The sequence below is a fragment of the Rhea americana genome, unplaced genomic scaffold (genome assembly GCF_003343005.1).
Source record: "Rhea americana isolate MKP2758 unplaced genomic scaffold, rheAme1 scaffold_79, whole genome shotgun sequence".
NCBI classification, from domain to species: Eukaryota; Metazoa; Chordata; class Aves; order Rheiformes; family Rheidae; genus Rhea; species Rhea americana.
The window spans coordinates 1846484-1868052 of NW_028186967.1; the positions used below are offsets into that span (position 1 = coordinate 1846484).

General features: G+C 39.8%; 1 protein-coding gene across 1 annotated transcript; it reads left to right on the top strand.

Moving 5' to 3' along the window:
* The first annotated feature begins 2493 nt into the window (after positions 1–2493).
* On the top strand, positions 2494–9345 carry SPIC (Spi-C transcription factor). The gene is made up of 4 exons (XM_085322609.1): positions 2494–2728; positions 4523–4635; positions 5556–5664; positions 8918–9345. Exons 1-4 carry the CDS (start codon positions 2494–2496, stop codon positions 9343–9345), a joined length of 885 nt encoding a protein of 294 aa, XP_085178735.1.
* Positions 9346–21569: the final 12224 nt, after the last annotated feature.

Sequence of the window (21569 nt, forward strand, 5' to 3'; positions counted from 1 at the left end):
CTGAAGGTSTCCTGCAAGCTGTATGGGACAGATCAGGGATGCAGGATTTTTCCCTTTGCCTGGTAACAAACCAGTGACAGCTCTGTTGGGATGCTCCAAAGCCAAACAGAATCTACCCTAGGGATTAGAATCTACAGGGTTTGGACAATAACTAAAACACTTTGTTTTAGTCCAGTATAAATCACCCTTATTTTGTACAGAATGAAAGGCTGTGCTAGTAGTGCACTATACCTTTACTCTTAAAAAAAAATCCCTAGTTGAAGCACTTCCCTAAAATCAGCTATTTAACGCAGCCCCTTTGCCAGCCCATTGCTGTGGGAACTCGGGCTTTCATTTATGTATGAAGCCAGACTGATTCTTGTGTTACATGTGGAGTTGAAATTCTAGGTAAGTGTTCAGATTTTTTTTTTTAAACTTACCTAAGGTATAGCTTCTTTTAAATATGATTACAGCTGTATAAATGATATGACCATTCAAGAGTACTTTGCTGATACTTGTATCTTTTTAGGCTTTGAAAAGCATCAGCAATGACTACAGATGTTCAGCCAAGGTTACCACATACCAGTTTGGAGTTTTAGTTAGGCAAAAGCATTTTAAGGAGAGTGGATTAGTTAAAATCAGGGGAACACTTGCTTAGGATCTTTACAAAGGAGATACAGCTCTATAGATCTACAGATCCCGTGAATCTGTGGCCACCCTTATAGCTAAAGGATTGATTTGGTCCCTCTTCATTTTAGAATAAGATTAGATCACTCTAGTGACATACTTGCTGCACTAGAGTCAAGGAGACTTGACAAAGTCATTGATTTCACTGAAGTCAATTAATCACCACGATTTCTTATGGCAAGATCCCTCAAACATGTGTTCAGTCATCAAGGTTTAGAAAACTTGTAAAAGTTTTGACACTACTTTATGTTAAAATATGTACATGTTATCTGAAGCATAATTACTAGCTTAGAGTATTCGTGGTGAGTGTTGGATAAAATTCTTTCCCATTTATATTTAAGTATTTTGTCACTTGTTTACATTTTAAAACTTTACACAGGGACCAACTTTGCATCTACTGGAACTACTAACAGAGCTTCCAGTATTTTCAAAGCACTATGATCAAACCTTTACAGAGTGAAATACTGATGTGTTGGTTATTATTTTTATAATTTGGAAATAGTAACTGTAAATGAAAGCAAGAAAAAAACTGCAGTGCAACAAGATCTGATTATTATAATCTGTAACAATGTATATAGTGCCAAAAGGGGGTACTAAAGACTCATTTCTAAGTAATGTTGTAAATAAAGTATATCCCATGTTGATTGGACTGAAATTTTGTCTATTTTTAATGCTTAATAAACAACCAAATTTACTTATGGAACTCACAATTACTCTGAGAGTTTATGTATTTTCATATATAGCCATATGCTAACCTGCCTTATGGAAAAAATAACTTAGCTTATTTCAATTACATCTGAAAAACAGAAACTTAAACACTTGCATTCAATTCAGGTTAGTATTTTCTTTGGGAATTAAGCAGTTAAGCTAATTAAGGCTGAATGTCAGCAAAAACATCTTCATACCGTCTTTAAAACATGTTTATAATGATGTGGATAATAATCAAAATGTTACAGTATTAATGAAGCTGGAAGCTTTAGTAATGAAAAAGAATGAATTTTAAAAGACAATATCCATTGTTACAAGTTATTTAATTCATTAGAAATGTCACATTTTAATTCTAAATTAGTTTTATCTGTGTTATTACATATATTTTATGTTATCACTGGAGTAACTGCAGTTACTCTGTTCGATTAATTTTATTTGCACTTACAGAAATATTGTTTATTTTGAAGTATACAATTTTAAAAATATTATTTGTTTTAAACAGGATTCCAGCTTTGGTATCTAAATAATGGTAAGTCTACAGTACTTCTTTCGTTATTCTACAATATTCTCTCTCATTACTGAAAGCTTCAAACAAGCCACAGAAAACTCTTAGGTAAACCTTTCCATACCTGTCCTGAGGTCCATTTCAACCTTAACCCTTATGTGAATATGTGATTGTGTAAACTCAGATTTTTTCTTTTAGCTWTGATTTAAATACAAATGTGCCAAAACAGCAATAAACAGTTTTCTGAAAATCCACAATGTGGTTTCCTATACTGGTGTAGTATAGCATTTTCATGCATTTCCAGTTTCTAATTTCTTATTCTTGTGTATTTTTTTTTTGACACTTCGATGTTATTGAATGATAATTTTGGCTTTGTAACTCATGCTGTGTAAGTGATATATATCTCTGTATTGAATACCGTAAAGTAATCTAATAACATTAACACTCTTTCTGTAAACTTCTGCTGCAAATTAAGGAAATGAACTTTGAAACATTTTCATGAGTGAGTAATTTTACCCACATGAGTTGTCCCATTGACCTCAAAGAGACTTCTCAAAGGAGTGAGAACTTTCTCATACTAGTAAAGATTATGGGAAGGCCTAAGTGCCCGCAAAATGTATATTCCAACAAGATGGGGTGATATAGGTATATACTATGTARTTGCTGTATTTATTTGGGCTTTTCCACCTGATCGAATATTGAAGGAACAAGCCTGGTCTTTGCTGACTCTTGACAAAAGAATGTTATTCTTGCAGAGTTGTTCTGATCAAGACATACTGGGCCAGGCTTTTGAAGATGCRTTAGAGGTACTGCAGCAGCACTCCGATGTTGAAATGCAATATTCACCAGGTAAAAAAAAAAAGACTTTTACTCCATTTCATTTACCACTTCATATTCTTACGGGAAAGTACATCCTAAGATTTCTGCGTGGGAGAGTAATTTCCCAGAGGTGGCTCAATGGACAGGAGAAGGGCACACTGGGAGGAAGAAAAGAGGGAAGAATATCTGAGGGGTCGCAGTCCCTGCATTTACACTGCCTAGTGTGGCATGCATCCTCCAAGTCTCAAGACAGGGAAACTGTCTGACAGTTCCCCTCTCCCTTTCTCTCCAGTACTAACCCAAGTGCACTGAGCTCTGTTTTCCTACGTGTATATTACCACAGTGCAACAGCCATTTTTCTAGTTCTCAGTGTTTCCTGAAAAAAAAATGCCATTTTATTTTGCTGTGAGTATAACTCATATAACAATGAATTCTAGTGAGGGGGGAAAAAAAAAAAGAAGGAAAGACCAAGAATCCAACCAACTTGCGGAAAATGATCCAAGGTGAAATTCATTTCCACAATTACTTTTTTACATTAAAATACAAATTTTAAATATTTTTTATGTAGAGTGATAGATTAAGTCTGGATAATTATTAAAAATGCATTTTTCTTGGAGTATTTACTTCTTTGAGTACTCTTCTAGAGTAAGTTTTCCACAAAATTTAAAATATAGGCAAGCTGTAAATTGTTCTAATGAAGGCAAGGTTTTGGCAATTATAATGCTGTAGAATTAAAAGTCTTTTTGTGCTAGGTGWTTTTACATCTTAAATAGAAATGGAAAGAAGGGAAAATAAAAGGCTATATCACAAGCCTTCTAAGTCCAGAACAAAACTTCTACTGTCTTCAGTTAGGTATGACTTTCATACATGGAAAATTATTTACATATTTATCAACTATATACTGAAATGTAAATAGGACACAGACTGGGCCAGTTATTCAGATGCTGTTGAAAGGTTTTTGGCTCCACTACTATGGCAATTTATACATGTTGAAGGATCCATTATATAGATTTTTTTGAAAATGTTCTTGCATATATCTATCATCAGGGCCAATGAAGAGAGGTTTTAAACTCTTTCAGCTCAATAGTTAGATGTCCCACAACTGCACCCAAGTTTCCAATCACAGTAGATGTACCCTTTAAGGTCTTCTTCTGGCCTCCTAAAAATTTGTAATTTCTTCCAAATGTCTCAATTCAGTGTTCTCTTCTGCTTCTTTTAAACATCCTCAGGTCTTAGGCTCCTTGGATGTTGTTCTTCTTGGCATTGCAGATATTCTGAGATTTTTTTTTTCCTTGTAGTTGATCTGACATAATAACATTTTTGGACAGCAGAGACAGTATTGCCCAGGTTCTTGTTTACCAGTTTCTATTCTTTGCTCAGGCAACCTTCTAGATACTTACCTGTATTGCTAATGGTCTGCATGAAAACTGTATGATGTTCTCTTTTCCTTTCTAACGCATATATTATCATAATGATTCATTATGTTTGGTGATCTGCTTGGCCCTCCATTTTCTATTAACCAAACTATTTCATAATGTTAACTGACATTTTATTTTAACAAATACTGCTTCTCATTATGAAGGCAAACAAATCCAGCCCAGGAATATCATTAGCAGTCGCAGTGTACAAAGCCATGTACAGATTGGTGGATAATGCACCGATACAAAACATCCTGGCCCTGGATAGTTTGTTATCTGATAAGAAGTCGTAAGAAAAATGCATTTTGACAGACTCAGTAACATGTTAGGTTGCTTGCCACTGGGGATTTTCCCTCCTCCCTCCCTTCTACTCACTCTGTTTTTGCTCCTTCCTCCTAATTCTCAGGTTATAGAAATTGCCTGACTGTGATCAACCATCATCCTCACTTCCGAGCAAGTCCCAGCTACTCTGCAGCACCATCTGCAGAGGACCCAGGATATAACTGGAGAAATGTAATAGTAAGTGAACTAATTCCTAACAACACAGTCATCCGGAAAAGGAAAGCTAGCCTGTTTGCAATTTCTAATACAAATCATCATGTTAACTCCAGCATAAGTCTAGTCTGGCCAGGATGAAACTGCCTTGAGAAAAATTTGCAAAACATGTGTAGTAGTCACTCTTTAGGATTCATCTTAATGGTTTTTCTGTGGTGCTCTTCTGTGGTTCGTCATGGAATAGGACAAACAAACCTACTAGACAGTAAGGAAAAGAGCTTCTCTCTCTTACCGAGGAACAGGCAGAGAACAGCACATCGCAGGGTCCTCACAGCTTCTGCCCCTGTGAGGAAGTACCATGCCTTTGATTTCTTTTCCAACAGTATGCCTGGAGATTGCTGGAAAGACCAGCATTAGTTGGATTCTAGGTTCAACTCAGCCTGAGCCGTCTGTACTCACTCTTAAAAAACCTGAAAGTGTGGCCTCCAGGTAGTGGTGGAAAATAGTGTGGGGGAGATAATTTCAGTTGGCTGGRTTCCACAAAAGCCCCATTTTTAGCCAGCAGATTAGCAGAGCAGGACACAGGAACTACGGAGTGTGTCTAAAGATACTGCTCAGATGCGCCTCGTCTTTTATTAACTCTGGAAGAAGAACTCACAGTGCCTTTTCTGCCTGCGGCAGAGCAGTTCAAGGTGCACGGTGAGGCAATTACTGTRTTTTTCCCCTTAAGCTCTCCCCCAGTGAGCAGTCATTCCCACTGGACTTAAGCTGGTGCTGCTCTTTACTGATACAGATCACTGCATGCATCGCTGGTTGTGAAAAATCTTGTGTGTGTCAAGTGAAGAAAGGTTAGTTTTTTAAGGCTTCAGGCAATTAATTAGTTAAAATYTCTCTTTTCTCAGAGAATGTACTCTATTAGTAACTCTTTGTCTTAATTTTTGAAGAACAGTRCAGCGGATTTTTGTGCAGATGAAACTGTCTACCATACCCTGCAGAATATTCCAGAAAACCAAGTGATGCATGCTGCTGCTGGCCAGCCAAAAGCAGGGAAAGGTATGTAGAAAGAACATAACCTGATATGGATGTTGTGTTTCTTTTAAAATTCTTTGGCAAATCATGCTTTCTCTATTCCCCCCCCTTTTTCTTTCTCCTTTTTTTTTTTTTTACTTTTAACAAGAAAAAAATGTTAACATTTAATAGTTATAGCGTAAAACTGCTAAGATTCAGCTCCTACAACACTTCAGTTGTTTATTGCATTCATTCTTTAGTTTTCATTTGGGACTCAGCATCCCTTCTATGACTCTTAGATGAGATTTCCACAGCTTCCATTCTGAGCTGATTCACTTTTGCCCATGGGGTCTTTTCAAGTAGCTTCCTGTTTTTATTGCTTTTTGAAATCTCCTTCTCTCAAATTTAACCATATGGTGCCAATTTTTGATATCATCCTATCCCACTGGTGTTGAACACCATGTTTTCTGTTGCTTAGTAGCTCTGCTACTACTACTACTACTACTACTACCACCACTATATGTTCCATGGGACTTTGGGAAGAATAGCTCCTCCTTTCAAGTCCTGTATTTCCACGCTTGGAATTCGCTACTTCAAAGGCAATCCTGCCAATCCAGAAATACTGTTTTTTTTAAGTCTTACTCAGTGTTGCACTGAGGAATTTGGCATGTATTAGCTGAAGTCACCTTCAACTGTTACTGCTCCATTAAACTTCACTTCCTGTTTAATCTTTCTTTAACATTAGGCATTCAGTCTTCTTATCCTTTCCAGAAGGCTATGCTGCAAAAACTTTTAGAATGATTGACTATTCTTGTGTTTTCTTTGTTCATGGCTATATTCATGTCAGAAATTTTAATGTGGAGGACTATTTGCAGTGCACCTAAATAAGGTTAGTCCTCTTGGCCTCCTATTCAAGCATGAGAGGTTAGTGTGGCCTGCTACGAATGGACTTGTAGAGGAAATGATCAGTACTGAGGAGCCAATATCTGTATTAAAAGTATTTCACAGGGAGTTTACTTAGGACTATCTCAAGGCTGGCACTGAGTTCTAAAGYTGGAATGACTTGGATATGCTTTTGGAGTGTATCTTTGAGTTTAGTTTCCTCTGAAAGGAGTCCAGTTCATGCACTTCAAGATCATTCATATGAGAGATRCTCCAGCCCCTTCATCATCTTTGTGGCCCTTTGCTGGACTCACTCCATAAAGCTKTCTTTCTTGTACTGTGGAACCCAAAACTGAACCTAGCACTTCRGATAAGACCTCACCAGTGCTGAGTTGAGGGRAAGGATCACCTCTCTTGGCCTTCTGGCAACGCTTTGCCTAACGCAGCCCAGGATAYTGTTAGCTGCCTTTGCCACAACGGCACACTGCTGGTCATGTTCAACCTGTGTCCARTTGTTGTTATCCACAACAGCCAATTAGGCTGCTCCAGGACAATTCAGCACAGAAGTCTAATGCAGATGCTCTGAAACATCTTCTGGAGGAACCCCCCTCTCTCCAGTAACCACACAACAAACCTGCAGACACTAGCCTGTTAGCTTAGATTGATGTCATACAATAGCTCAGGAACAAGTAATGAACATTGCTAGCTTGTGCGATGGCATGCAAGTACAAACATCCCTGAACTAACTCCAGCTCAAACTGGTGCATCCACATGATGAGGCACTTCAGAGATAATAGCTGGGCTCTAGAAACATAGCTGCATTAGCACATACGAGCTAATAAGATCTCTCAGACAAAGATACCAGCTAGAAATGATGCGTCTGGAATTAAAAACTAGACAGAAATGACAGCAGATCTAAGAGGAAGGACAGCATGAAATCTGAGATGCTAGTACAACATGGCTATGCTATCGTTTTCCAGCAAAGACTCTGTCAGCTAGAGCTAGAGGCTCTACTGAGCTGCCTAGACATCCAGATGTTTCATTCATCCTACCATAGGTCCATAGGATTACAGGGTAATTGAGGCTGATGAGGACCTAAGGAGGTCCTCTGCCATGATTCAGAAGTGCTTACMGTGACCAGGCAACCTCCTTCACCTGTTTGCTTTTAAGCTTCTCATTTTCATAGTCTTACATATATTTCTAGTAAAATATGTGCTTATAGCCACAGACCAATTTTTATTTAGCTCCTGACACTTTATTACATTTTTGGAAAGTACCTCTGATTTCAGGCTCTTCTTCTTCCTAGTTTGGCTGTCACGTCCTCTCCTATTTCCTTATCACCAGATGCAGGGTTACCATCATCCCTAACAGATGTCTTGGCTTGACCTCAGTGCTCCTTACCAACTATCATTTTCCCCAGCTCCTGGTTTAAAATAGCCATGCAAGACAAGATCTTATGGTCTTTAGGTGCAGCWGTATATTTCCACTTTGATTAAAGTGGAAGACATTCTTCTGCATAGACTCTAATTTCTCCAAAGCATTCCTCTTTGCCTCACAATTTTCAATTCTTCCTCCCTATAGCAGTTACTTGGCTTTATGAAGGAAACTTGAAGCACTTCAGAAAGATGGATCCAGTAAACCTAAGTGAAACTAAGTAAACCCCTTTGGTAGACTTAAGTTTGAGATCTGAAGCTGTGGGAGGAGAACATTAAACTGACAAATGTAGTATTGCAGCTTGCTTTTATTCTACATTGGAATGAAAATTCACACTTCTGAATTTCTTTTATAAAATGTAGTATGCCAGAAGATCTGTTTCCTTATCAACTAGGTAAAGTTTATAATTCAAAACTATCTTACTCTTCCTGTTCAGTCATGTTTCTTACATTGAACAGACTACCTTGCATCCCAGCAACTTTCCTGAAATAAATTTGGACAAAATAAATTAATCTCCAAAATCTTTGAGTTTTGATTAAGCAGGGAAAGCATTTATTAGAGAACATTCGTACTAGCTCTCCAAAACCTCTTTACTGCACTGCCTGAAACTGTAAGTTTCTGTAATAGCCTCTTTGACCATGCACCTGCCCAATATGTGTCTGAAGATCCTGAGAGTGGCTTCTGAGAGCTACCAAGCAGTGAGGTCATCAAATATTTGTCAAGGTCTCCAAATAACTTGCTGTTGAAAATCTAATAACCAGGTCCCTTTCTGTCAGTCTGTACATATTTCAAAGCAATCACCCCATTAAATCTGTTGCTTGTCTTTTGTTGAATTGTTTGAACTGATTTTTTAATTTGTGTCAGGGTATTAGGTTTACCTATGCTTTTGTCATTAAGATCCTTTCCAGGAAAAGGGCAACTGTTTATCTTTCAAAACACGTATGAGCTCTGTTCTGACCTTTTGTATTTTATTTCTTAATAGGTAGAAAAAAACTGCGACTGTTTGAGTACCTCCATGAGTCTCTGTATGATCCAGCTATGGCAAACTGCATCCAATGGGTGGATAAGCCCAATGGTGTCTTCCAATTTGTCTCCAAAAACAAGGAGAAACTTGCAGAGCTGTGGGGAGAAAGAAAGGGAAACCGCAAGATCATGACATATCAGAAAATGGCCAGAGCACTGAGAAATTATGGAAGAACAGGTGAAATCATTAAAATACGAAGGAAGYTGACATACCAGTTCAGTGCAGTTGTTTTACAGAGACTTTCTCCATCTTATTTCTTGGGAAAAGAAACAGTTTATCACCCATACATTCAGTCTAATCAAGAATATCAGTGTGCAGATGACTGGATCAATTACAATAATTACATGTATAACAATGGTTATGCATTACAGCATGCTAACAGCTAGACACATCTTTCACATAAACAGGCTTTCCAGCACAAGAACTTTTCTCTGTACATGACTTTTCTTTTAAAATACCTTACCAACGCACACTGAGGAGGGTTTAAAAATTATATTGGCCTAGTTTTGTTCTTTTTGAAGTTAAGACAGTCAGTGACTATTCAAGAAAAACTGCAGCTCTAGGGCAGGTTCTGTTCTCTGCTGCATTAATCAGAGGAATCTCTTCAGATTAACTTTGTATACCCAAGATCAGGAATAAGGCTTTTGCCTGCTACTGAACACAAAAGATCCCATCCTGACAACAGCCCGCTTGCAATGGTCATTGTCTCCACTGGAAAATTTGTGTATATCCCCAACATTTACAATCAGAATTTAGATGCTATTGTACTCTAGCACACACATTCTGTATCATTTGGATGCATGTGAATTAGAAAGGGAAGAGATTTGCCAACAGCGTGAAGCTACTGTCTGCTTTTTTTCATCAATGCTTTCTATTAACAGACATTTTGTGAGTAAATGTTTGGCTGAAGTGTAGAATCCACATGAAGGTGCACCTGTTGACAAAGTTGTTAATCCTTAATCATTTGAATTAACATATCTTAGCACAGATACTGACATATGGTATTGGGATGGCCAAGTTGTTGGCAGTGGATTCATTGGGAGAGTGACCATATCATGACAGAATTAGTAAAGGATTATGCTTTTTATGAGGTTATTTACAGTTCTTCCCCCACTAATATGAGAAGCTGCGCTTTTGTCCAGCAGTTCTATATTTAGCTAACAAACATAGCTTTGTTATTTATAAACTCTTTTGTAGTTATCACTTTATATACATACATACAACTTCACTTCTCCAACTCTTTTTTCTACATGAGAGTATAGCCAAAAGACTCAGAGGTTTTGCACTTTCTTCATGGGGAAGGAGCACTAAATTTAGGTGAAGAGAGAGTACTAGCCATTTATGCCAGGGTGATACCTTTAAGTCTACTTTTTCTCACACTTCTGCTTCCTGGCACCCTTGCATCATCATTTGTGTTGGCTGTTATGCCAAAATACTTACATCCAACAGCATTTAGTTCCATCTTCTTCATTTTGCTCAAGGCATCTGCAAGCCTTGTATTAATATTAATACAAGTATTAATAGTATTAATAAAGACAAAATTGATTTCTACAGAGAGGTATAAATGGTAGCTTAACATTTTTTGATGAAATTTATGACTTTGATAGTTACTCTTTGCTCTAAGTAGGAGCTTACTTCTACAGGAAAATCATTTTATATAATACACACAATATAACACTCCCTACTCTAGGAAAAAAATCAATGTTTTCAGTTAAGAGATGGAAGATGTGTACTCCTATAAATATGAGTCATATTAAATAGTGCTAAAAACAGACCCACATTTTAAGTCTGTGAATATCTGCCAAAATAAGAAGGTCGTGACTGTGTTGTTAATATTCTGTTTTCAGTGTAGTTTCCTGAAATATGTAAGCTTTAGTGACAAAATAGACACAACAATGCCTCTCTTCCTGTAGAACTGAATCTGGATCCTGCTGTATGTAGTGGGAATTTTACTCTTACAAAGGACTGAGGTCTTTCAGTCGGGATGCCTTCATTGTATGAGCATATATGTAAATACAACATTTCATATGCACACACACTTGCCAAGAAACTGCACCGTTCAGTTATTCTGCCTCTGTTACCCATTGCACACCGACTTACGTTATTTACTAGACTGATAACATACACCAGGTTAAGAGTCTGCTTTGTACAACATGCTTCCTTTATCAAAATGTTCAGATTATTTTTTCTCAAACTCGTCTACTTGTCAAGGAAATAAATACTTACTCAGATTCTGTGTTACCTTTTTAACTTGTGTACAAACATTAGCATTTGCTTCTTCTAAAATTGGTAGCTGGAGTGAGAACGTATAGCTTCATCTGGGAGGACTGACCATACAGAAGAACAGTACAGAGCTGAAGGAGAAGAACACTAGAGGTAAGAACCAAAGGGAACTTCAGGCAGAGAAGAAATTAGGGAATGAGAATATTTGTGGAGAGGATGAGAGGGAGAACCAAAAATGAGAATGTTATAGCCTGCTTTTTTCCACCAAAGGAGCTAGTGCTTGCAGATACATGTGTGAGCAAACAGCTTGCATATGTGTATCCTGCAAGTAGGGAAGCTGAAACATACTGTACATGAAAGGAAGAGGACAACATTTCAGCCACAGGGGTAACTATGGGGACTAACCATGTTAGGAAAGAATAAGACATTTCTATAAGAAATGGTAGGCTCCTCCCCAATATTAAATGCACGTAAGAGATTTTAGAAGCTGTTACTGTAGTTCTGTGCCTGCATAGAAGGATTTTTCTAACTGTGCAATGAACCAATATTGTGCTTACATACAGAAAAGATTCCAGACTGTTAGTAACAGTTTTACCTAGCAAAAATGAGCTAAAATGTAAGCAAAGACATAAGATGACCAAAAACCTGAAACAGASTTAGATATATTGAGACTGGAAATGTGGTGCATCTGTTCTTAACTGTGAGAGTGTTTAACCACTGAAACAACACACTAGGGGATGTGATAAATTCTTTGTGTCTTGAAATCTTTAACCCAAGATCGTATCCATTTCTAAGATGTACTATACTGCAGTAGTGGTAGATTCCAGGAGTTAGGGTGCAATATAGAATTGTTGGTGCTTACATCTATGAGGGGCTGGCATATCTCCAGACAAAATGAAGGGCTGAGATGGCTGGATGGTAAAGTCACAACCATGTTAGAAGATACAAGACAAGTAGGAAATTGGGCTGCTGGTGGTCTCAAGGTTTGCATAATCATATACTATAATTCCATGGAAGAAAGTCAAGGTTTCACCTGAAGGTCTGAACAGAACTGAGAGATTGGTGCCTGTAGCCAGGTAAGGCATTTTTGATTTCCAGCACAATCCCCCGTGTTCCTATGCCTCTGTCACTGTCCTCCAATCCTTGGTCTCTGTGTTRCATCCACTCCCTCCCATCCACACAGGCTTGGACACACATGGTGCCAAGCAGCCAGGGTAGACACGCAAAACAGCCCCCAGAGCAGCAGTGTGATCCACCCACATGACTCTTGAGATGGGCCCCATTGCTGCCACTGATAACTTTGCCTTTGTTTCTGTCCCCTCTCTCCTTTCTCCTTCTCCTTTCCCCAGCAGTCAAATCGGGCCAGAAAGCAGACTGCCTGCCTATGTGCCACATTACCTGCTCACCTCTGACTTAAAAGCTGCATCTGGAAGAAGTCTCCAGCTCCAAAGAGCCTGAGATAGTGCCTAAAGGTGGAAAGAAGCTGGGCTCTTCCCAACTCCTACACTCAGTATCCCACTTCAAAGGCCACCCCATGCTCAGCTAGGTGCCCCTTACTGAAGTTCTGCATGTAACTAAYAGTTTGCCTCATGATGCTTCTGGCGTTTAAGGAGCACATAAACCTTTAAGATCAAGGTACACCTTGAATGGGGCTGGTAGAAATCCCCTTGCCCAGGTGCAACTAAGCATATGGGCAGTCTTTTTGCTCACCCCGGCACCCACTTTGTAATCTTGTTTCTGTTCAGACATATCAAACAAGATCAGGGATTCTCAGGCCGGTTCCTCTCCTCCGGTTCTCGTTTGCTGCTGTGACTGTAACCAAGGAAGAACTGCACCTCATATAGGGGAGCAGGCTTTTAAYTTTTATCTGCTATAGCTTCAGCATTATTGTCTGATGAATGTTTCCCACGCTAAAAGCCAGGTTGACATTAGGTGAGATACACCCTGGCTGGAAGAGCTTTGTCTTTTTGTCACGTCGGTGCTTGGGCCCACAAGATGGCACTAGAACACAGCTTTTCGTACTTGTTTTGTGTTGTTTGGATAGTTATGGTTATTTATTCTTTGTGGCACGAGTCTTTTTTTTCTCTTTTCCTTTTCATGTTTCATTTCTTTCTTCTACATGCTGCACACAGCAGCTGCAGTATAACAAGCATGTATAACTTTCTTTTGAAGAAGTATTAGACTAKTTCCAGCTGTTGGAGATATAGAAAACATCATAATGCAGATGATGATAGGAAACCCACATATTAAAGCACACAACATAACGTTAACAGATCCATAGCTCTGTCTGCTACTGTAGGCAATGATCGGATTTACAGGTGCAGCTGAGGGTCTTCTCCAAAATCTGCAGTGGCTTCCAATGCTGCTGAGGATGGTGCATGAACAAGAAACCCAGCTGAACTTTCAGATTTAGGCCTGTGAATTCCTCTGAGCAGCCAGGAGTTACACCAATAGCCTTACAGACTCTGTGTCTGAAGGACACAGAGCCGCATTATCTGTGTGACATATTTTATTTATCCCATCTTGCCCTTTCTATGCCATATAGCTAAATATATAAATATGTGTGTGTGTGTTTATTTGTTTATTTTACATTTATATAAAATTAAACTCAGTGTAATACAGCAGGCTGCCTGTCTGACTTGGCWTCTCTGGATCTTCTCTGTTTTCCAAAGTATCATCTTCTGGAAATGAAAAGCAGGAGGGGTTCTTAGCTTCCAGCTGAGAAATGAACTTCACTCTGACTCCCATCATTATCTGCTTCACTTTGCCCAATTCTTAGCAGATGTGCATTTGGGTTACAAACAGATCAATCTGCTGCACAGACAGGTGTTGTCYCATGGTGAGCAGTGGGTTACCAACTCCTGCTTTTAGAAAGCTGAGATCTTCTTCTATCATGTCACAGAGCTGTGTATGTTGGTTTTCCATCCGTGCATCAGTATATTGCTTAGTGAGTGTAAGAAAGATGAAGAATGTTACACAAAGAGTTTTTTTTTTTTTTTTTTTTTTCCCCATGGGTTATTTCCTAAAAAGTGTCCTGGGTGTCAGAGGTAAACAAATCTGTTTATTCTTCTGTTTTGGTTAGTAAGAGCTGCCCCTGCATTCTTGGCAACCTCTAAACAACCATAGCTAATTATCTAATAGAGGGACTGTGAACACACACTGGTATATCAGTTTAAAGCCAGGCAGTCGGGCTTTTGTAGTTAGGTTGCACTGACCTTGGCAACTTTCCTAGCTTTCTAGTTTGCAGACTTGATTTTACAAAGAAAGTCAAACAATGCTTCCAAACTGCCTCTAATCTACAGGAGCAGATTCCTACATCTGTGCAGAAGTCAGAGGTAACAGCTTGCTGGGGTCTGTGTGAATGGACTCACTTGAGGGACCGGGTGGGAGAACTCAGAAGACAAAACAAACTTGCATCTTAAATCTTTTTGGACAGTGGTGTTCAGTTCTGCTTTAAATTAGATTGACAAAGACTCTACATTTCCAATGCAATAATTCTGCRTAATATTCCCATAATATTAACAATGTGGTTAACAACTCACGTGTATTACTGCAGAGCTGGAAAACAGATAATCAATGCAGAGTGTAGAAAAATCACTGTAGATAGTGTCAACAGAGGGCATTTCTCCAATTGCACCATTTCCTTGGGTTTTGTAGGTCCACCAGAGCTCCCTGTGAGTTACAAATTGGCCTCCTGCGAGTGGCTCCTCACAGACAATTCTTGCTATCTACCTTAGTAAAGACTTTTGTGGAAATCGGCCACTGGTTTAGGGCTTTACTTCATCCAAGTTCTAGTTGTCTTACATGCTCCCTACGTACTGAATTACAGGAGGCACAATTCAGGCCAAGAGCTGGTAGATGTGCCTATAAACTCATCATTAGTTTATTCAAAAGAGGCCTACACCTATAATACTGGAGTAACACTTATCAGCAACAACACAGTGACTATCTTATAATGTGRCTGCCTTATAATATTATGTCACTTTCACCAGGAGAGTTCAAAGTGTTTTATTAAGTACCGCTATCACCATTATGTCTCTAGGGAAAGCAGAGTGTGCAAGAAAGCTGGCTGGAGGTCCGTAGACTTGCAGGGGGTCAGTGACAGAACAGGAGGGAGGCCCCTGCCTCCTGAGGCCAGCATTACAACCAACAGCCAGGCCCACCTCGTGCCAATCCAGCTTCCATCCTAGACCTACTGTTCCTGGAGCATCGGAAGAAATAAGTAAAATAATTAGCAGAATCAAATGTATAAGTTGAAGGTGCCCCCGAAAGATATGCAGTCCTCCACTGACACATGGCCACACGTGGCACATCTGGAGGCAATGGAAGCTTTTTCATATTACTCAACAGCATATCTCAGATTTGAAATGCTAGAAGTGCTATAGCAGAATGACAGTTCTGGGGAGATGGGCACTTTTTTTTTTTTTTTTTTTTTTTNTTTTTTTTTTGCCTAAGCAGAGTATTTCTTTTGTTCTCTGTAGTGAAAAAAAGATGTTTCCAAATATCCTACCATGACTAGAGTGAGCCTCAAGGCAGATAGTCTGAGCATTGGGGTAATGTTTTAAAATATCACTCTCTCAAGGCAATATAGTGCATAAGAGGCACCAGCCACCTAGTTAGGAAGTTGCAGATTGAACACTCAGTGTTGATACAATGGATTATAAGGTGAATTACAGTGCAACCAGGCTGTATTAGCAAGATGCCATTAAACTGCACACAGAGTGTAAACTGATGGATGGAAAAGTAAATTCCTTATTTGACATTCCAGAAACACATAACCTAAGCCAAGGGTTCAAGAACCACAATAGATTAAAAAGAAAGACAGCTGGCTGTTCGTCATGTTATCTCTACGTAGAATTAGAGGCATTAATTACATATGGGGAATATTAATGACAGTTTAAAGTGGAACGTAGCTAATCATTGCTGTACTATCTCCAATCAGAATGCTGATGAAGCCATATAATATTTTACTTTCAGAGGAAATGAAAATTCAGCAAATCTATTTGGAATTCTAGCAGTATATACTAGCCCAAGGGTCTGGGTTGACTTTTCTGCCTCATTAGCACTAAATTCATCCACAATTAGAACACACAGTTCTTTACAGATTTGGCTAAACCCATTTGTCTTTCTGGGATCCAGAAAACACAAAAAATGGCGTAATAATCATGAGATTGGCTAAAAATATTATTATCTGAATGATCTGATTTAGCTTCCAGTTTTTAAGCTCTTTGGTTTCAGGTTTCCAGTTGYACCCAGCAGTGCTGAGGGTAACATATGTTTTAAAAAAAATTAAACGAAGGRCTCAGAGAACACTGTTATTAGGGGAGCTGAGGGTGTTAGAAAAGCAGCATGCTTCGGTGTGCCCGGAGAAATTAAGAACAGTGAATGAAACTCCATCTTCTGTACAAACAGCAGTGCTTCCTAATGGAGACAAGCCCACCCACTGCAAGGTGTTAGTTACTAGCAGCCAAAGGCAAAGGAAAAAAGATGCAGCTGAGGATGCAGTCCCTGGCCATTGGAAGGTTGTACAGTCCCTGTCTGAAGAAGCAAAGGCTCATATTCAAGTGGCCAAGTTTTCACCCAGTTCCTTCTGCCCTCGTTTTCCTGCTGGCTGATTCTAGGCAGCTGGATTACTTTAGACCCCTGAGGCCTGCAGAGCCTCTCAGTCTTCACAGAGTAAGGAAAAGAATTCAGATGGCATTTTGTGCTGCCTGGAGAAGATCTAGAGAGTCTCAGTGTCCATTCTACCGTTTTGCCCTGTCCATAGTGTGTAAAGTAGGTGAGAAKCAGGCTTAAACATCTCTAAAAGCTTTGGGGAGTTTGACCATCTCACCAGGACTCGCCCCTGCAGAAAGACTGCAGTTTTCACTTGGTGTCACTGTGAGATTTTCCCACATCCTGTGAAAAGCCCACTAGAAACAGATAGTGCTGTGCTGGTTATGAAGCACCCAGACCCTGACCACATCCCCTCTCTCCCAGGTTAGGTTTAGTTTTGATAAGCAACTCTCTGGACCTGAAAATGTCATGAAGAAAAAGGTATTTGGGAAAAAGCTGAAAGAAGTTTCAGCGTGACCTCCTCCTGCTTTGCTTGGGAACTGCATTTAAGGTGGTGATCTCGCCCTTGTACTCTGCCTGAGCTGCACTGCAGCCATGCCCCTGCCTGGCCATATACCTTGCTGATCCAGACCCTGACCCTGACCRGTGGACTGACTTCTTGGCTTGATCTCAGATCTTCTTTGTCACTACGGACTTGTCTGACCTTGGCTGCTGTCACCAGACCTGCCTTGCTCACCTTGCTTGGGTACTGTGGGCCTCACCATGCCCTTGCTGGTGAGGTCTCTGCCCTGGTCTGCCTTGTTCTGTTCAGCTCCCAGTCCCCTGTCCCTTGTGGAGCAGCTTGCCCTTGCTGCTCCCTCACACAAAGGCAACCCCCGTGCAAGATGTAAATGACATTTCCACAGCCTGAAAAGTGTAACAAAACACAGACTCAAATGAAAATAGTATCTGATCAGACTTTCAGAGTATTGTCTGGCATATGGAAAGCATATAATTCTCTATCTGGCCTCTGGGTGAAACAAGACACATGCTTATTTAGCTCTTGTCTGCGTGGAAAAGATTTTTTGATTATATGCTAAGCTGTGAATTTAAACCAATAGTGTTACACTAGTATTAACCTTTCCCTATGTAAATTTTTATTCCTTCCAGGTCTCTGCTGAATCCATACTTATTCTAGAGTCAGTACTATAGAAGTACAGTTTTAAGTGGTATAACTTCCTTATTTAGTCTAACCTTCAAGCAAACAGAAGTTTTAATGAGAAAACTCCACAAGATTTGGACTGTTGCAGGCTGCAGATAACTTGAAACAGAAGCTATTCAGCTTTCTGCACTGATTTCACTCAGATGCAGCATGCTTTAATTTCCACTCTGCGCACACCAGTTTGATTTCTCCTCATGTTTTAGAGTCCCTGGGTAGCAGTAATTCACGCCTCGGCTTGCCCTTTGACATGGTGCGGACAGCAGCAAGTAATCAATGGCAGACTCCCTCCTATTAATCTTGTTCAGTGAGGGCCTGATCCTCTTTCTGTGAAAGTCAAGAGGTTAGTTCACACCRACTTCCGTGTAGGCAAGACCATGCCCCAAACGTTAATGGCTTCAGCAACAGGTGTTCCAGGAAAACCACATCAATCTTCCCTTTTGTTGAGATTAAGACTTTTGCCACCTTGTGCTGGGCTGGGAATCAAATACGCATGCAACCTGACTCTCTAGCATTAGGTGTGAGAGGTGTTGCAATGCCAAACTTTCCACTCATTTTAATCGGAAAAAAAATTCACAACTAACCCCCTTGAAAAATGAACACCTGCAAAAGTGATCACCGTTACCTTCAGCCCTTATGTTTAATGACCTTCCAAGATTAAAACAAAGCATTGTAACCCGTGAAAAAAAAGGTGAACTTCTTACTTTCCAGTGGCAAAAATCCTCCTTTCTTACTTTTCTTAGGCCCAAAAGAAGATACAGGTGTGGGTTTGGGGGTCAAATAAATGACTCAGTTTTCTCACCCTGCGACCTGACCCAGAAGTCTGGAAGTACCCAGAAGTCCGAGTGTTTTCCAGTACTTTGGAAGCAGAAGAGTCCTTGTTTTAGATTCTCAGTCTGCAAAGACTTTGAACTATCTGCCCAGGCCTTGGACTTGAACAGAAGTCTTTGTCCTGCTGTGGACATACTTATTTTTAACAACAACCATCCAAAGATATGCAGAATTCTGGAATACTGCATTTCTTCCTGAGAAGGTAGGTTAAGCTCCAATCCTAAAGGGTTATTAGTATAAATCTTAATTTATACTATGTAGAATTAAGTAGGAATATAAATCYTTTCAGGCATAAGCCTGTACAGAGCAGATCTATAAACCAAGTGGAAGGCAGACCAATGAGCCAGGAACTTAGGACATGCAAGTTATATGATTCCACAATCAGACAAGCCATTTTATGCACATGTAATATTTACTATATCTGCATATATTAATATTTATATTTTTCTATAGATCAAAGCAGAAAAAAGACATGCGCTATTTGAACTATATTTACTCCTTTAATATGATATATGATTGTTGATATTTGATAAATTATAAGGGATGCAGCAAACAGGTGATCTGTAACTCGTAAAAATATTTTTCATACTACATTGCTCTTTGGAAGCTAGTCAGTTTAAAATTTATGTGTGATTTTTATGCCTGGTTGAAAGGGTCAGTTTTTAATTTCGAGGTAGTAAGAGGTGTGAATGGCTGCAGAGCAGAGACACAGTAATTTCCTTAGAATAATTCATTACAACGTCTATGTAAGTCTCAGAGCTGTTATTATTTTTTAAATTATTTTGGAGGTTTTGCRATATGAAACAGAAAGAGTTAAGCACATGAACTTTATTTTTATAACTGTATTTTTGCTAATACCTGACAATATGTGCATAAATGCTTTGTGAGGAGTCTGAAATAAAGCATTGTCTCCTGCACAGTAGATCTGTAGTTACGTATTTGCCTAGAAGTAGAAGAGTGCTATTCTTTTTTTATTATTATTATTAATTGGAAATACTCAGATGCAGGCTGAAAGGGAATTTTTAGAGAACAGGTATCAAGGAACCACATACAAACATAGGCTCATACATACTCATATGAGCTTGTAAATAAAATATTGGACTAAAATTTGTATTTTTATTTATTTTCTTATCCAAAAATAGCTAAATAGTTAAAGTCTTTCCAGTGACTCATCTCCAGCTGGGATACCTAGTTTGATTCTTACTCCTGCTAAAGGAATTAAGGACCCACATTTCACATTAAGATCCTAAGGTATTGCTACTTTGCCTTTTTTCTGCTTAAAGGAAAAGCAGATTGGTCTTTGTGTAGTGCTCACGTGTGAAGAAGCTGGAAGCTGTGGGGAAAAGCTTCACTTTTATTCCTAACGAGCATTTAAGTAGCTGTAACTTCCGATGCATGAGGAGCATATATGATTTTCTTCCCTAGCAATTTCTTAGAGCTCTTAAAAACCCTGGAAATTGCTAGGGAAGAAAATTTCCAAATCATGTAGTGGCWCAAACCTTATTATTGGTATATTTGATCTTAACAGCAGTATTTTGTACTCAGAAGATGAAAGTCGTGGAGGACGTGACCAGCAGGCCTGCACCGCTTCCAGTGAGGGGATATGGGGCGAAAGTACAAACAGAGTAAGCGCTGCTGCTCCTTCCAAATGAGTCATTTCTCAGGAATTACGTGGTTTTCTGGCCCATCAAAAAAAATACATATATCCATCAAAACTAGACTTTGTGGATCATGCCCCCCTCCACCCCTTGCCTCCCCACCAGGCCATGGCCACCACGAGGTGGCAAAGTGCTGGGAGATGGCTGCAGGCCCTGTGAGGAAGATTCCTGTCCCGTCCCATCCCGCCGGGTTCGGCACCTCCGTCCGTGAGGGCCTCCCACCCRGCCTCTCCACTGTGATTTGGTAGCAGCTGCCTTGCGGGAGGGTCAAAGCCCCGTCCCCACTCCGGAGGGGTTGCAAGCATTTCATCCGAGTGTTTCATAAGGAGGCACTCGGAGGCTTCAGTCAGTGCTTTGGTCATGTCAAGCATCATCTGACTGCTCCCAATTAATGAATCCTCCAGTTAGGACTATTTCGGYGTGGGAGCCACCAAATCCACGTTTCGAATGCCAAAAGGGCGATGTTGCCCCAACTGCTCTGTTCAGGGACGAGCGAGCGATGAAATCCGAGTCGGGACGCACCTCCCTCCAACTGCAGGAGCGAGGGGCGCTAAAAATCGGTGTTTGCACTTGAGCCAAACTTCAATTTAACATTTCTGTGGAGCACTCTTGCTGGTGGGAGTATTTACTGCTGTTTGGTTTTCACCCTTTTCCTCTCTTGCCCGGCACCGACACATGTCGTGCTCCTAATACCTCGCAAATACACTCACTAGGTAACAGAGAAACAATGCAGGCTCTCGCCAGTTGTCAATCATATGATCCAAGAGCACAGCACTGCGTGTCCCAGGTCAGAGTGATGAACTTACATCCATTCTTGCCTAGTTCTTTCTTATTCTGGATATGAAACGGAGTATTTAGAGGTGGAAAACTGGAACTGGAGACTTTGCCAGAAACTTACAAGCCTAAACTTTCACAGACTGGTGCAGAATCTGTTACTTTTTCTCCTTTCTCTCTTCTGAGCCAGGTAGTAAAGCCAATGTCACCTTCACCACTTTWCCCTGCATGTGACTTGGTTGATCTTGACCCACAGCCAAGATGCTGTGTACTRGTTTTATGATTCAAGCCATGGCATGCTGAAGATGGGAAAAAAATTGTAAGACTTCAGATTACACTTTGGCAACATCTGTAAAATTCAACACTAACC